The sequence below is a fragment of the Kryptolebias marmoratus genome, linkage group LG10, assembly GCF_001649575.2.
Source record: "Kryptolebias marmoratus isolate JLee-2015 linkage group LG10, ASM164957v2, whole genome shotgun sequence".
In the NCBI taxonomy this organism is placed as follows: Eukaryota; Metazoa; Chordata; class Actinopteri; order Cyprinodontiformes; family Rivulidae; genus Kryptolebias; species Kryptolebias marmoratus.
Genome location: NC_051439.1, coordinates 14,779,770 through 14,797,147, shown reverse-complemented (window position 1 = coordinate 14,797,147; position 17,378 = coordinate 14,779,770). Strand labels below are relative to the sequence as shown.

At 38.7% G+C, this 17,378-nt stretch overlaps 1 protein-coding gene across 7 annotated transcripts in view; it reads left to right on the top strand.

The window, feature by feature from the left end:
- Positions 1-17,378, top strand: part of LOC108234815 (ryanodine receptor 3) — a 95,081-nt gene that overhangs the window by 3,613 nt on the left and 74,090 nt on the right. For all 7 annotated transcript variants that reach the window (XM_037977912.1, XM_037977911.1, XM_017414330.3 and 4 more), the window contains exon 2: positions 15,159-15,278. In XM_037977912.1, the coding sequence (XP_037833840.1) occupies positions 15,159-15,278 (120 nt within the window). The remainder of the gene's footprint in view (positions 1-15,158; positions 15,279-17,378) is intronic.

Sequence of the window (17,378 nt, the reverse complement as noted above, 5' to 3'; positions counted from 1 at the left end):
CGAAATAAACATTTGAAATATATGAGTTTGTATGTAATGTATGAATATAATATACAAGTTTCACTTTTTAAATGGAATTACTGAAATCAATCTACTTTTTCATGATATTCTAATTTTATGACCAGCACCTGTAGAAGTTCACCATGTGATAGAACATCACCCAACGATGATTAGTCAAGTCATAACTTTGAATGCAGCTCCAAGTACAATACACAAAGTACCGGAAAGTCAGAACTGTCATCACAACTGTGTTTAAATTAGTATATTTATAGGTTTTATGGTCCTTTAATTTTTCATTCCTGTTTTATTGCATCTGCTTGTTTTTGTTGTTGTTTGTGTTTGATACCAACCTGTTAATGGAAGTTAGCCACCTAGCTATAATCTCATGTATTTACATATAAACAGTCATTAGTACATATTGTCCCATTTAAAAAAAATCTAAATACAAAATACTTTATGAGAGTTATATTAAAATTTCTTTAGGGGTTCATGAGACTTTTTGCTAACAGACACAATTGATTCAAATAGTTAAATGTAAAGTTTTGATATAAAATCTTATGTGATTAGAGAGCGCTCAGATTATGTGTTGGCAATGACTCCCAGCTATTACCACACCAAATTTTAACAGGCGATAAAAATGCAACAAATGTTGGCAACATGTAGCCATACACATATACACGCCATACATTTTTGCAGATGATTTGATGTTTTGTGCCCATTTTTAATGTCCCTCAGTCGTCACTCAGTAAAAAGCTGATACCTTCTGCTGATTTTTCTTGCTGCCCAGCCTTTTAACTGCAGCACAAAGAGGTCAACACATCAGCATGCGTGCCACTTCAAAACAGAGCTGACATTTCAGCACAATTTCTCCTCTTTACAGGCCTTGAACTTAAATGCCATGTACAGCATCTTCTTCTGAATGTTGTTGATGGAGTAGTTTTAGCGTGCTTGTTTGTTATCATCCACCGCCAAATGTGAGGATAATAATATCTTTTTGTGTCTGAGTCACCTCAATTCAATATGGTTGCCACAGCTAATCATCTTTAGCTAACACAAAAATGGCTATAACTCAATTCATTTTACACTAGTTGAGCTGGAATTTGGTGCGGTAGTAGCCGAGAGTTGCCTTCATCACATACTTGAAGCGCCAACAGATTATCTGCCATTTGACCAAAACTGCCCCTTCTCATCATAAGATTTTTTTAGTTCAAAACTCTGACATGAAAGGTGGCGGGTGATTCGCATTCCTTCGAAGAATTGTTGCTCCGTGAGAAGATGCAAGGAGACACTGACAAACAGAAAACTGCTGTTGCTTTTAATTGCAGGCTTAGCAGCTTGTTGCATCCCTCTGACAGGCTGGATGATGTTTGGATGGGGGTGTGTTGAGCAAGCTTGGTGTTCATGAGTGTAAAAAAACGTTTGTGTGTGTGTGTGTGTGTGGCATGCAAATGTGGAGCTGTAGCCGTGTGGTGCAGTCAGGCTGCACCAGACGTGCCACAGCTGAGCACGGTGCAGAAATTATTCATCAGCTAAGCAAGACAAACAGCTTAACTACTCGGAGTAGAAAGGCAGAACAGATCCATTCTTGACTGTGTGCATGTGCACACATTTGTACAAAGCCATAGATTCATCCACAGCACATGGCTAAAGTCAGTCCTCCAGAAACAAGTGCTCAGTTAGATGCACCTATTGCCTTTGCATTGGTATAAATTTGTGTCTGTAGGAATGTAAAGCTCTATTTTTTGCTCGCTTCCAAATGTTGACTATTACTGAAGTCAAGGAGTGTGATAAAGCAGTTTGCAAACTGTCTTTTCTCTAACAACACAAAGTAATTTCCCTGGAGTGGTAGCAGGAAGTACCCCTGCTGGACTGCTGCCTATAAAACCCAGGTCAGTGGGTGTAGAGAAGAGTAGAAAGCATGTCTCTCAGCCATGGGTAATTTGATGTTGCAAGAAGAGGAACGGTGCTGATTGTGAGGCTGCAGAGAAAAGCTTCTCCCACAAACTGCTTCTTAATTTCAGCCGAGAGAGTCTAATAAGCCTCTATGTTCACTTTGTCCTGTTCAGCTCCATCAGAATTGACTTTATAACAAGCTGAATACAGAATAAATATCAGCTCATGGTTTCGTTGCTCATGGTGCTCATTATGTTAGGACAGTTTTTTAAATGAATTGTGCCTGTTGTCTTTAGAACAGAGGAAACAAACTTTTCTTCCTGGTGTACTCTGCTTTTTATTCTGTTTTATTATAAACTCTAATGACAGAGGGGTTATTATTATTATATACATACATGCAAGACATGCATACACACACACAGCTTCTGTGTTTCAAAGATCCCTGCGAGGCGACTATCGAATTCTGGGGATCTATTAGCAGTTTGAGTGGGTGTAGCGACTTTGAAAAGGCCAGACCAGGGCTGTGACTAATGCACTGTGGCAGCGCATGGCTTGTTTGTGTGAAGGCACAGACCTCACTTTGCATCCAGGCGATGACTGTCGATGCAGCCACACAGAGGAACAATGCAATGAGCCATCGCAAACTGCTTCAGAAGAAAAACAAAAGGTGGAAGAGCTGAAAAGGGCTGATTTGAGCTTTGTTATCACTTGCCGCTGAAGATAACAATGTTTTTGCCTTTGTGTGTGTGTGTGTCTTCATTTTCCTGTAGCATTAGCAAAATACCTCATAAAACAGTGGACACATTTTAATAAAACTCACAGAAAGTAATTTTTGGATCTACAAATGGTTAACCTGATTCAAGATGGCCGCCGTATTTAAGTAAACTTAGCCAATAGAAAAATGGCCGTAACTCAGTCAGTTTTACAGATATTGAGCTGAATCTTGATGTGGTAGTACCTGAGGGTCATCCCCCAACACCTACTCAGATCACTAACTGATTGTGTCAGATTTGGTTTTGAAACTTTGTCATTAACTATTACAATCAACTCTGTCTGTTAGCAAAATATGTCATAAATCATTGGACAGATTTCTCTCAGAAAGTAATCATTGGATGGTCATCTGCAAATCATTCATTTTTGGAGTCTGTTCACTTCAAGATGATGTCACAACTAATCCACTTGGACTAACACCAAAATGGCTACAACTCAGTCAATTTTACAGATATTGAGCAAACGTTGATGAGGTAGTTGAGAGTTATTCCCAAAAAATTCTCTGGGTTCTTATAGATTCCACATAAAGTTCTTTTCAGGATTTACCCAAAATGCCTCTAACTCTGTCCCTTCTCATCATAAAATGATTTTAGTCTAAATCTGGCATGAAAGGTGGCGGGTGATATGCATTCCTTTAAAGAATGCTAGGCCTTTAATTCAATGAGAGATGGCGCTTGTGCGAAGCCATGTTGGATGCTGTTTGTCTTATTTCCATTTAGCCCTAATCTGCATTGACGTTGCACTTATCTGCATCCTGCGATTTGATGTCTGATCACAAGGAACCATCCTTAGTTTGGCAAGAATATTTTAGCACCGATCAAAACTCACTGGACCCGTTGAGCTTTATCCTTTCAAGCGACTCGTTTCATATTCTCCTGTTGCATGCACCGTGCGAAATTACCAGTGATTAGCATGAAATTATTCCCCCAAATGGGAATTCAGCTCAGTCCATCCCTGCATTCTTCCTGACACTAACAAAATGAATGGCGTTTTAATGTTATGGTGATGAGGTCTGCTATCGTTTTATGGCTGAGTTATAAAAAGTTATAGCTCAGTTTTTATTTGCAACCAGAATGCATTTTGAGCAGAATGATGCAGTTTCCAACACAGAGCAGCAAATCCATAAAACTAAGATTTTTGTAATGCAAATTGTCTTGAGGAGTGTTACCTTGTTTTGGTGTTGTTTGCATATGTTTCTGTCAGTTGGCTCCTGTCACAGATAAGAACAAACAAACAGATGCTGTGTGTGAATGCTTGGCCGTCCTCATATTAATTTTTATTGCCATAAATTCATTCCTAACTTATTGTTTTGAAAAAGTGTGTCATTTCATCATTCTGTAACGTTTTAAGAGACCGATCAAAATTCGCAAGTGTACCAAATATTCTGCATCGTTATTCTGCACATGAGCACACAGTATATTGACAACACTCCAACTGCAACATTGATTTCTCTCTTTTTGTTTATTAGCTCAGACTGAAAGTTCTGAAAGTTGCACATTCAACTGGCAAGTCGCGCGTGTGTAAGTTTTCCAATCGAAATGTTGTTGTGCGATGAAGATGGACAGATCAGATAGGCATCTGATGTAAAAGGAATTAAGCCAGCAGGTCTGCGCAGAGACAACCTTGTGTGAAGCTGCTGTAATGAGCTATTGATTGTGCCACTAAATGAAGAAATTTCCCCAGGAATGTTGGTGGCATGCAGTAAGGGGGCCTGATTGATCGGGTGTTTTAGAGAATGAATATTTAATAAGGCCGTGTAGGAAGCTTTCTCCCATATGAAGACTTTTTCTTTGTAGCTGAGAACCTCCAGCGTTCCTTACATTGTTTTCAGTTACTGTAGCAGAGAGTCTCAATATGACTGTGCTGATTAATGTGTTCACAAACGGATTTGCAAACTCTATTTGTGATACTACATTAAATTGACTATTAGAGAAGCATTTATATTTCTGTGAATTTAAGATATGATTTTGTCAAACAACCTAAATGAATCCTTTATAAAACCCTTCCTAAGTCACAGTATATAGCGTGGGCATTGCAAAATAGGAAGGAATACAAAGCTTACAAATAAACAATAAAAATAAAACATACATTTTTTACTTTTGGTACACACTTGATTCTGTTCAGAGTTGTGAGGCACCTGTCTAACCTATCATCAGGCAGGAGTGGGGTACTCAAAAAAAAAAAACATCCTTTAGACCTTGACAAATAAGAAATACAAGGCACTTAGAATTTGATATTGCTGAGTGTTTGAATCTTTTGCAATCCCAATGTCATAGTTTGTAATTTTTGCAAAAGTGATGCCAATCAACACCAAAATAATTTTTTGCATCTATGCTCTTGCTTAAGTTGTATCAAATCCAATTTGTATTTATTGACTAATTTTTGTGCATATTTTTGCCAGCAGAGTAATAAAACGTCTAACACAACTGAGGAATAAATTAGAAAATAGCTGCAGGGCTTTTGTAGCAAGAACCAAAGGGAGGAATTTATGAAATTTATAAAAAACTAGTGAGATTAGGAAGTAAATCTGACTGAGATGCATCAAAGTAAGTGATTCTAAAAACAAAACAAAACACAGAACTTTAAAGAAAAATCGTGAAACATTGCGTAAAACAGTCTTTGAGTTTACTTAGAAAAACTACCTTCCTTAAATGATGAGCAGTGTATTTGGGATTGTGCTACTTGTTCAACACTATACCCTACAGAAACAGTCTCATTGTTTGTAGCATTTTATCTTGAATAAGAACCATTAAAAGCACTTCTATTGGTTGTGAATCATTTCCCTCCTACATAAAGCAGTGCTGATGTCTACCGCAATTATGTCCAATATTCTGTTTCCCTACTGTGCCTTTAATAACCCACTTAGAGGAGTTTATATTGCTTCAGTCTGCTGCTGCTGCTGCTGAGGCTTACTCACAACCAAACTTGAATAAGTACTTTTTAAAACCCAACCTTAAAAGTCCACAGAAATGTTTCTGCTGAGTTATTAGTTGCAGTAAGGTTGGCATGTCCTGGCTGAGCAAAAGTTGCATTTTTGAGACATCGCAGGAATGACTGAGACTTCCATCTGATATTGACGGCTGTGGCGTTAGCTCATAAAATGCTCATAAAAGATTCAAGATTGCACCGCGGCAGCAGAGACGAGAAGACATTTTCACCTTCTTTATTGGGCTTTGTTGCTGCAGAGTCAACACTGTGTATTATAAGAAAACACACTCAGCAGCAGGCAGGGCGAGAGATTCATGACTGTTGCATTTGCAGCAAGGATACTGAGCCACACACATGCTTGCTAACACCTTCTGTGCTTTCAGTTTTTAGGTTTCAGCAGCACCCCTTGCCAACATGCAGCTTTTTTTTACTCTTTAACTTCTCGTGAGACTTTGCAGTGATTCTATGAAAAAGGAAACTTCTATTACTTTGTTTGCTTCAAACCCTGCGTGTGAGATAATGCATTGGGATAGTGGAGCTTTTCCTTTTCTGGCTCTCCAGCTGTACATCTCTGCAGCAATGCTCAGTTTTTCTCAACTCTCACTCCTTTTCAACTTATAGAAGTGTTGCAGAGGAGCTGACACCTCAGAAGTCCCGTTGCAGGCTTTTTATGGCTTCCTCCTTAAATGTATGACAAATTATAGTGCAGAGAGTCAATTTTTGATGTTGTTAAAACTGTCCCATCAGAAGGTTTTTTTTCCTAACTCAAATATGATGGCGTGTACGTTTTTGAGAACTGCCACCTGCTCTTTCAAGATATTTCTCTCAGGTTGACATGTCCCCAAGTTCGTCTCGAAGTCAAAAAATCTGTTTGCTTTAATTTCCCCTCATTTCATGGCAGTTTCTTCTGAGTCTCAGCAGTCCTCTGGCTTTTACATCAGAACCCTTCACCTGGTTGTCATCACCCGTCTCTGATCAAATCAATTTTGACACCGCAGTGCCTCAGCTGTAGTTCAGCCTCAGCTCCTTTTTGCGCCTGGAGCTCAATTCAGCAGTGCTTAGGAAGATGAGGATGAGGGCTCTGAAAGATTTTTGTCAGGTCAGCCCTTGAAGGACACTGAACATTTTTATCCAGATGAAGCGGACGCCAAAGTCAGTTTCATTGTATAAAATAAACGTTCTCAGCCACATCAGGAGCATCAACCCAGGAACATGTTAACATGTTGAACTCATGAAATAGAATACACAACATCGTTAACACAGGATTCACACACATGCAATCCAGACAAATAGAGTGCATTACGCATTTCAAAACTAACAATGTGTAAGACTATCTGGTATCACAAATGCAGATATTTTTTTTTGTTCATGGAGTCAAAATTAGCAGAGCCAACACATCTGACAGTTTTCTTTTTTAAGAAAAATGGCTCCAGGTATCTTTGTGATGCTATTACCTGGGTACAGCTCCATTGACTAAGTGAGTCAATGTAGTTCCCAAATTTCTGTTCTAGTTTCAGATGGGACAACATCTTTTCCTTTCAGATCGTACACAGTCTGTGGAATGGCTGAATCAACTGCAGTCATTGCTCATGCTGACATTCTAGGCCACATATCTAGTGCTTCTACTTCCTTGACCTAATATCAAAGTGTAACTTCCATTCATGCGCCACTTGGGACTCCTTTTAACATCACACAGTTGAGCAACCGAGTCAAAGACCATGTAAGACTTCCAGGACACCGGAAACAAATAAAGCTTCACCTGCTAGTGCTGTTCTACTTTTAGACCTCCAAGAAGGATCTTCTCCTGAAAATACAGCATGTTGCTCATTTTTGGGTAGAATGAGTTTGTTTTCTGTGCTCTGCCACAAAAAGTCTCAATTCTATCTGTAAGTGAGATTACGTTTTGTTGACAGGAAGTGTCAGGAAGAGGGAATTACTTTGCTTCTTTTTGTTCTCTAAGGCCTTCAGTTGCTATGATGCTGTGCATCCCCAGTGTCAATCTGTAGTCAGGGAAAAAGCTCACTAGACTATATTTGACAAAGTGTATTGCCTCAATTTCAAGCATGTGGGAACATTGCACACATGTTTGGTTCCTGCATCTTGTTTTAAAGTAGTTAGGACAGTTGAAGCCTCAAGACTCCTTCACAAATCCAACAATTGACTGCTGGGTATATATCTGAGGACTAGAGAATTTCTGCCTTAACCTTTTATAGTAAAACACTAGTTGTGCAAGATTCTCATTTAGAGTGAAAACACCACTAAAACTAAGGGTGTACCATTAGTTTCTTTGGTGGTTGAGTGACGTAAATTAACTATTTATGTTAAAGTACTAGTGGATGGGTTGTTTTCTATAATGCAGAACTAAATTACTCGCCTACAAACTATTTTATTTTTTAGTGAAAATGAAAGGTTTTTGAGTAGGTAAGATGGATGAAAGCACAACTAACTGAGCAAGAACTATATTTGATACTAAAAACAAACTATGTCTATTAAGAGATGGTTTAATTTACCATTTTTTTCTGTCTAAGAGGATAATGAATAAATAAATAAATAAATAAATAAGGTTTTTGGCCACATAGTTGGGTGTCTTGCATAAGTGATGATTGTTATGTCGCATTGTTATTTTGGTTTGCTGTTTGTTTTCTGGTATTGACTAAATGAGCACACACAGCAGTGGGGTATTATTTGTGTTGGTTCGAGATGTTGGCTTGTTGTATGAAGGTTGGTATATGAAGCTCAAAGCAAAAGAGGATGAAAACACTTTCTTAGCTTTTTAAATTCAAGCAACTGCCAGAGAGGCAGCGTAGTGCTGTAAGGTGCAATGAAACACTTTACTGCCTCCCTGCTTCACTTTTTCAGCACAGAGAAATCCAGCTAAGCTTTATAAACTCTGAACCAGGGAGAGATTCGATCCATCTGCAGTGCTCACTTACAGTATATGCTGTATAAACTTTCTCCCCAGATGATCTACTGTAAAACAGCCCTCATGTTTATCAAAATTGAACTTGTTTGGCTGTATTTACGCTGTGGCATACTTCTACAAGCCAACAGCAGCCATTCTGTTCCATTTAGGATGCGGGCGTTTTTCACCTCAGGCTATTTGTTTCGCAGGTTATTGCCATATCTGTCTAATCTTCAAGATGGATCACCTCGGCTCATATGGTTGCTGCTGTTCACAGCTGTATATTCTGAGTGTACAGTGATTGGGTAATCATATTGCCCACAATGATTAGACGGCCTAAGTCTGAAGCACAATGGGTTCCGAATGACACTTACACACACATACACACAGACACAAACAGCCTCAGAGCATCAAATATGCATGGAAGATAGAAAAGTGATGTAGCTGTTGCCCATCCTAGCATTAGATCTAGAGCTTTAAACGCACATTAAATAACTCTCCAAACATAGGGATCTCACACAGGCTACATTGCATGCACTCTGCACCAACAGCTGACTCCTGACCCTGTTCAATAACCAGCTGTAAGGCTGTCATCCCCTGCAAAGCTTTTAAAGGAGGCTGAAATGTTACCAAATGTCAAGATTAATTTGTTGTGTCTCCCTGGCCTGCTGATTTTAATGATGTCTTTTTCTGCATGCAAGCTCTTTTTCTCTTGTTCTGTCTGTGCACCAGGGGCAGCATGTTCAGCAGTTTGCCTCGAGATGAGCATTAGCACTCCCATTTACACAGTAACACTGAGTCATGAGAACAAAGCTCTGCTCCTCCAGTCCAAAGTTTTTTTATTCTCTTTCTCTTTCCATATCCACTGCTGTCACACCACAGTGTGTGCGAGCATTAAACCACAAGGCTGTGAATCACTCCAACAGTAAACCAGCACAGAGCTCTAATCGCTACCAGAATATTCTGGATGAAACGTATCTTTTCCTCACAGGGTTCCTTTTGATACTGGAGTACCATTGTTGGAAAATGTAGATTGTGTCTTTCCGTTTTTATCATGTAGACTGTGTAATTAAAAGCATGGCTGCAAAAATATATGTGTGTTTATGTTCTAAACATTCATCATATTGTATTCAGTAGAGGCAAAACAACACAAAATTTCTCGTTGAGTTAAAAACTGTCTTGCGAGCTGTTTAAAATCTCTGTGTTCATTAGCATGAGTAACTTTTCTCTGTGATGACAATAACAAAAAATAAAACACACAAAGGATTTTCACTCTAATGTCCACTTCAGTCAGTCCTGAAAGTTGGTAAAATTTGAAGAGATTCATGAGTCTTGAATCTCTCAGACCAGAGAGATGTCAGTCAGATGACTTTGTGGCAAAAGCTATTTTCTTAGAAATATTGCTAAAATCTCGATTTTATCTCCTTAACCTAGGATCTCATCTCACCTTATGAGATGAGTGTCTCGTTCCACCAGTAGTTGAAATCAGTGATGTCTGTGGTTTTATGTAAGAACCACGTAAGTCATGACTGACATGTAATTTTGCCTGCAGATAAACAATCAAATACACATAATCACATTCAAATAATTTGAATCTGATTATTGGTGCTAATAAAAAAGCAGAGAAAACATTCTGATTTGATATAAAATGCCCAAACCTCTCAATTAAAGTCTTTTTTTTTAGAAGCAAAAGTAAAATGGAATATAATAATCTGTTAATTTGTCTCTTGACATGGAAATCTGCTTTCTTGAGGCTGCAGATTGACCAGTGATTGAGAAAAAAACCCCATAAAGAAATAAACAGAAATATACTGTAGGATTACAAAACGTACAAGCTTCTTGTATGGTAATAAAATGCAGTATTTTCCACACTCCCTTGGTCCCCATTGTTTTTTTTTGTTTGTTTTTTTGTTTGCAGTGAGCCATTACAGACTGCAGTCCTCTCTTATACTTTTCTTTCTTCACATTGTTGCTGTAGAGTTGGCCAGAGTAACTCCAGGGCTTTTTCTGCACCCAGGTTGTACATATGTATGTGTGTGTGGGACAAAATAACAAGTCCAGAAAATGTGTGCGTTTTGAAGGACACAACCTGTGCTTGGCTGCATTTTGTTCTGCAGTGTCCACCCAGCAGAATCAATCTGTTCAGAACAAAGTCTCAGTGTGCCAGCCAATCTCTAAACAGTGTTCACAGGTAGCATGCCCCAGGTGATAATGGAGACTTATTACTCATTTCAATGGAAGACATTGTCATAAGAAGACCAAGACAAGTGGAAGCAAATTGTGTAGTTTGGTGTTTTCCCTTCCTTTCCTTTCCTTTCCTTTCCTTTCCTTTCCTTTCCTTTCCTTTCCTTTCCTTTCCTTTCCTTTCCTTTCCTTTCCTTTCCTTTCCTTTCCTTTCCTTTCCTTTCCTTTCCTTTCCTTTCCTTTCCTTTCCTTTCCTTTCCTTTCCTTTCCTTTCCTCCACCTTTATCTCTTTACCTTCAGCCTCCTACCAGGGATCCACTTGGTGCTTCTTTTTGCCACAGGATCAAGTTAAAACAAATCTGACCTCAAAGAGGGAGGCAGAAATCTGTTGCAGCTGCCGTAGTGAAGCCTGGATTTTATCACCACATGTCTTTACTTTGATGGGATACGCTTAGGAGTGGCAAGTTCTGCCTAACAGGAGGCGTAATTTACTTTTCTTTATGAACATGTTTTTGGTATTTAAATGTTGCACTGGAACAGCTTGTGTTATTCATCTAAAAGTTATTTACATTGAGACAGAATTGTTACTTGGATGTTACTTGCAAATCAAAAGCTGTATTGTTGCTTTAAAAGAAGGTTTGGCAATAACAATTAAACTACTTGTTAGTTGTTTTTCTCACCATCTTTTGGGACTTGGCGTCACTCTTTAGGTTTATTATGGTTATTTATGGTGGGCTTTATACTTGTTTTATACACTTGTTTTCTCTAAAGCATTTATGCTTTAAAAGTAAAGTAGACTGCCTCAAAAGATAAAGGATGGTGATGGTATAAAGTGCCAGATTTACCATGACGTAAGCATTAGTAATAAGCCTTGCAGGCGGAGTTGGAGCCAAACATAAAATACAGGAGCAGTTCATGCCACGGCACCCTGTACTTCCAAATGACACAAGCCTTGTTTGTGACTTGGCCAGATATTTTGTGACTTCAGCTTAACAGTAATTGTAGCATACCTCCAGGGTGTACAAGGGAATACGGACCAAGGCACCGCAGCCTTGTGCTGCACAAGATAAGGCTGTAAAAACTCATTACCATGAGCTGATTGCATTAACTGTGCTGCATTATTCCTGCTGAAATACTGACATTTTTTCACCAAAGGCTGAATAAGAATGCTTTCAAATTCTCCCGGGATCATTTTAAGTCTTGGACTTAAGAGCGGGACTTTGTTTTTTCTGCAGAGCTGGATAAAATTGTGTTTGCAATAATGTACAGGAAAATTGTTGTGAGGAGGAACTACAGTAGGGCATCGGAAATAAAAAATAACTAATGTTATTCAAGCAGCTGCATAGCTTAATATTCGGCTAACAGTTTTTTTTTACAAGCTAGTCTTCAATTGTTCAGCTGGTTAATAACACCACAAAACATCTCTTGTCAGCCTAAATCTACAGAAAATATGACTGAAGCCAACATTTGACTCATTGCATCAATATTATGGACACTTTCGCCATCCTTTCTTGTCTTCTTCCAAACATTTCCATCAATGCCAATATTTCCACCTGCATAAGAAGACTGTCATTGGTTAAAAACTGAATAAAATAATATAAGTCTCATTGTTGTAGTACATACACACCGGATTGTATTTACACATAGGTGTAAAAAGAAATGATGGTGTGTGAGAAGTAGTAGTTATGTGTAAATCACATCAGTCCCAAGGTGTCCTTAGAGGCTAAGCTCACTTCTCACGTTGTTCTAAGACAGCTGAATAAATGACTTTTTCATTAATGACATTAATTATTAGCTGAAGTTCTCCAGCTGGTTTCCCCACATGATTTCATAATGACTGTTTGTTTCACAGACGTTTAATCCTAACTAAAATATCTCAACAGCTATTTGATTTCCAAAGGATAAATGCAATTCGTTGTGATGTTTATATTTATAGGAAATAGCATGTTTTTGTTTTATTACAATGATCCTTATTCATTTCCAAGACTTCAAAATTAGCGAAGAGAAGTGTGATTTCTCTTGCACTTGATGCCATTTATGTTGGCCAACAAAAAATAGCAGTTTTTCAATTTTTTTAATTTATTTAGGGTTTCCTGTGGACCAGATTTTTTTAAAAAGTATGCACTGCAGTCCTGTGTACACCAATTTTAACCTGATAAAGAATAGTTTGCATACTGTACATGCAACTTATTAACATCTGGAGTGAACCTAATTCAAGATAAAAATTTGAGCAAAATGATTTAAACTATTTGTTCAAGGAATGCTAAGTAATTATTAAAGACATTTATTCTTCATTTAGCAATTATATTGAACATAATGTTCTTAATGGCTAAAAATGTTGTTACTTCAAATGATGTGCACTGGAACCAGAGTCTCCATTTAATATTTTAGCCTTCTCAGAATTGACCTTTAAATTTTTTTATTTAGTGACATAATATGTCGTCATTTAGGCAGCTGAAAGTAGCAGGATCTCCAAAAGCCAACTCTTTTCCTCAGATTTTGAACTCAGAGCCAGCATCATCTTTCTCTCCAGTCTCACTTAATGCTTCTCTTTATGAATGATTGATAGCACTGAGTGGCCCCCTGATCCCCTCCTGTGTGGGTTCAATGAGGGAAGAGGCTCAGTTGTGACACAGGCAGAGACACAGACATCGGCTTCTCTGATTAAAGAGATGGTCCTGTTTGTATGTGAGCGTCTTGGCACTCAGACAGCCAGGAATGCAATGAGTGGATCAATAAAATCATATTGTGGCCCAAATCAACTCTGGGCTTTCTCGATCTCAACAATGAGACTGATGGTATGTTCCAACCAAGCCAAGTGTTGGATTGCAATAAAGGCCTATTAATTTCAATATACATCTGAGCTGAATAACATTTTTATATTGATTTGAGTCAGTTAGCATCTTCCAAAGTCTTTTCCATAACATGATGAATGACATTAACAGTCCCAGCAGCCGGTTCTTCCTGCTGCATATAGAGTACAGTGTGTATTATGGATATAAGCACAAATGGTGTGCCTAAAATAATATTTTATAAATGATTTTACTGTATTGAATAAAAAATACAGACATTTAGAGGTAAAACTCTCAGAAGCTCCTGCTGTGCTAAAAATGACAAACTCTGTCCTTGAACTTCATCTGATGCACACATGTGCATCAATACCAAAATAAAATGTGTCACTCGTGGTTGTCATGGCCTTGAGGCTTGTCACAGCAATTTTCATGGCGTGCTTCTGTGCAGGCACAACTGTAAAATAGATTCTGCTTCGCTATTTCTGTGTCTCTGCTGCGCACCGTGCTGCACTGTAATGCTGTAATGGAGTGCTCCACTGTTACTACTACAACTACTGCTGCACTCTGCTCTGAGTACAATCCTCCCCGCATTAAATAAAAGAGCTGGCATTTGTGCAAAAGCCCGCCCCCCCCAACAGAAACACACATCCTCCGCTGTCCCACAGTGGCCAGTATCAGCACATTTCTGCTTGCTCTGCCGTCCTGCAGAGTAACTATGTCCAATTCAGCATTTACAAGGCCAACACAATCAACTCATTTGCACAAGACTAACGTCAGATGTTTCTTTTTTGAGCCTGGAAATCCAAGTGTGCGCATATAGTAGGATTTACTGTAATTCTTATCATTTTTAATGTCATTTATAACTGGCAGAAAGACAAGAAGCCAAGATAAATTTAACTGGCATGGTCATCTAATGGCATAACAGTCTTTTAGTGTCAGCTTTTACACATTTAAATGCATTAATTGAAGTGGCCCATTATTTCCACTTTAAGTGCAAAACTGAGTAAGCCAGTAATCATCTTCATTTTCTTCATTTCTGCAAAATATATAAAAGGGTAAAAAGTGTTATAAGAATGTTCAGATCAGTTGTTTTATGAACTGCGTTATTTTGTCAAACTTGCTCTTTTATGCAAAAAAAAAGCAAAATCATACTTAAAATGAGTAAAGGTTGTAATTAATGATCATTTCACCCATCAAGTAGAGGAAAAAGTGAAATCATTGAGGAAAATAAAAATATGGCAGCCTTTTGAGGTATGAACTCAGCTAATTAAAAAAAATACTTTTGATCAGTCAGGTTTCCTGTATAACAACTGACATGTGAGTTTTGCAGGATGAAGCTGATATATTTCTTTCGAGAAATGTCTTATCTGCTTGGCCTTGTAGAAATCTGTGGTGGCAGTATGTTCTGTAAAACAACAAAAACATTAATGCATGCACAGCTTTTCAGGGATTATTTATTACCTTTACATTTTAGATAAATCCTTTTGCATCCTGCTGTTGTTCCACCACTGTAGGGAAAATAAGCACTCGACTCGTCAGGCCAGACATCAGTCTCCCCTGATCGGTGGCTTGAAATGGGCACAAGTGTGTGGGTGAATTGGGTTTCTCTCAGGATCTGACACCCACATGCACAAACTCGGTCTCTGCTTTCACAGAGGTGCAGACTGAAGTCAGTTCTGTCTTGACAGGATGATGAAGTGGTGCTCCAGTGCGTGGCCTGCATCCAGAAGGAGAATCGCAAGTTCTGCCTGGCTGCCGAAGGGTTGGGGAATCGCCTGTGTTACCTGGAGCCCACATCTGAGGCAAAGGTAGGCCCGCTGAATCCAGTGTTGAATGTGTTTTACTCAACCTGGATAGCCCTGCTCTGCTTCTTCGTTAAAAGCCAACATCACACACCTCATTTGACTTAATTTGTTCTCATTGCAGTTATATAACCACCTTTATTCTCATGCACATGGGAAGAGAAAATGGAATCAGCCACATGAAGTAGCCTGAAGAAAAGTCCATTAAACAAAGCATCCATTTAGACACAAGAGATCTGGGCAGCTTATTCTTGTTTAGGTCCAGCAAACAATTACAGCAGCCAAGCTAAGAAGCTTGCAGAGGTGGCTCATTGCCTCATCAAAAAAACAACAGCTCACATCCACTGCAGTCTCCTTTATGAGCTTTTCCTAAAAAGGACCCAGCAACAGCATTACATCTCTGAGCCTGTCGTCAGATGATAAAACCTTTAAAATAATTTACACCCACAGGAAGGTTTATTGAATTGTTTTATAAGCAGAACTGTTGTTAGCTGTAACTGTTAATTGTTTCACTGTCATTGCAAATTCATTTGCAAGTTTGTGGCACTCTGTGTAAAGTTTTAATGGGTAAAATTAAATTGTTTTCCACTTAGAACCAGGAGGTTGCCACCTTAATGCGTTTCTTTGGGAACGCAATTCTTATTGTGGAGGACATTTTCAGCGAAGTGCTCCACTTATTAAGCCGGAATATTCAAATGATTATTATCTGCTGGAGAGAGCAATATCCGTTCTCCCACTTTCCGCTGATCACTGTGGCCCCACTGCTCATCTGGCAGTAATGTTTTTCTGTTGTAAAGCTGCAGATGACACCCGATTTATAGGCCCCCTTCGCACTGATTGTCTTTTAATCAGGATCCATTAGTACTGAGATTATTAAGCTCACACAAGCTGGCACATGCAGTGTGTGTGAATTTAAAGAGACACAGGGGTGGTTTTTAGGGAGAGTTGAGCAAAATGAGAAGGCCAGGGAACAAGTTCAAGCAAGCAATTTGATTTTACATGAGAGCAAAGACTGCTGGTGTTTTTGTACACACTCTCCTTCAGCTCTCCCAAACTGTGTGTGTTGGAGGAAGTTAAGCTTTCACTCCATATTGGATGGTAATTACACCTGACAGGTGTGATGGATATTTTCTCTGTCAGCCACTTTGTCTTCATTACCTGCTGTTTTTATGAAAGGCATCACCCCACTTTTAGGAGCAATGACGATGTAAAAGAACCCAAGAGTGTCATTACAGAGGTGAACAACTCAATAGGATATTTCATTTCCTTGGTAAACTAGTCCGGTAATGGAGCACAAAACCAAATTGCAGGATGAGGTTGATTTAAAGTCTAAACTGTTTAAATGGAAACATGAATCAGGCTGTGAAAAGCTGCATGAATGTGATTTACAACCAGCGGCTTTCACCTGTCACACTCATTATTATGACCACTGGAGAGATGCCCACAAACTATTACCGCAGGAACGCTGTGTCTTTGTTTTATGTGCAGTGTGCCAATCCAAACCTAGCAATGACCAATGTATGTTTTAAATGAGTTCTTTACCAGTCAACCTTTAAAGCCCTCTTTTTAATTAAGCCAGGAAGGGATAGACTCCCCTCTGCAGGGCAATGAGTTTTTACACCTTTGGATCTCTCTCTGAAGACAGATTAAAAGTGACTTTTTTTCTTGTATGCAAACAGCTTCACTCTGTCTGTCATTTGTTATTGAACATAAACCAAAGGTACATTCTCAGAACCATTCTCTAAAAGGGCTTCAACTCTGATATATTTGATTACTCTTCTCACCAAAGGCAGTTTTCTCAACACCAACTGTTCAACCTCATGATTGGACAAATCAGAGGTCAGCTGCTTCTTGGAAAATGAGGCTTGATTGCTGGATTGCAGTTGCTTTATTTGATTTTTCTACAAGAAAGAAGGCAAGAGGCTTTCCTAGTAAACTGTTACAAATGGTGGGTTTTGTTGAGGGATAGGACCCACATGCAGCACAAGTTTGCTCATAGGTTGAGCAAACAAAGACTATGGCTGCTGACAAAAAAAAAGAACATTAAAACAAGACAAAGAAAATTGGGAACTATAAATGCACTGAGGCAGATATAAACTAAATATA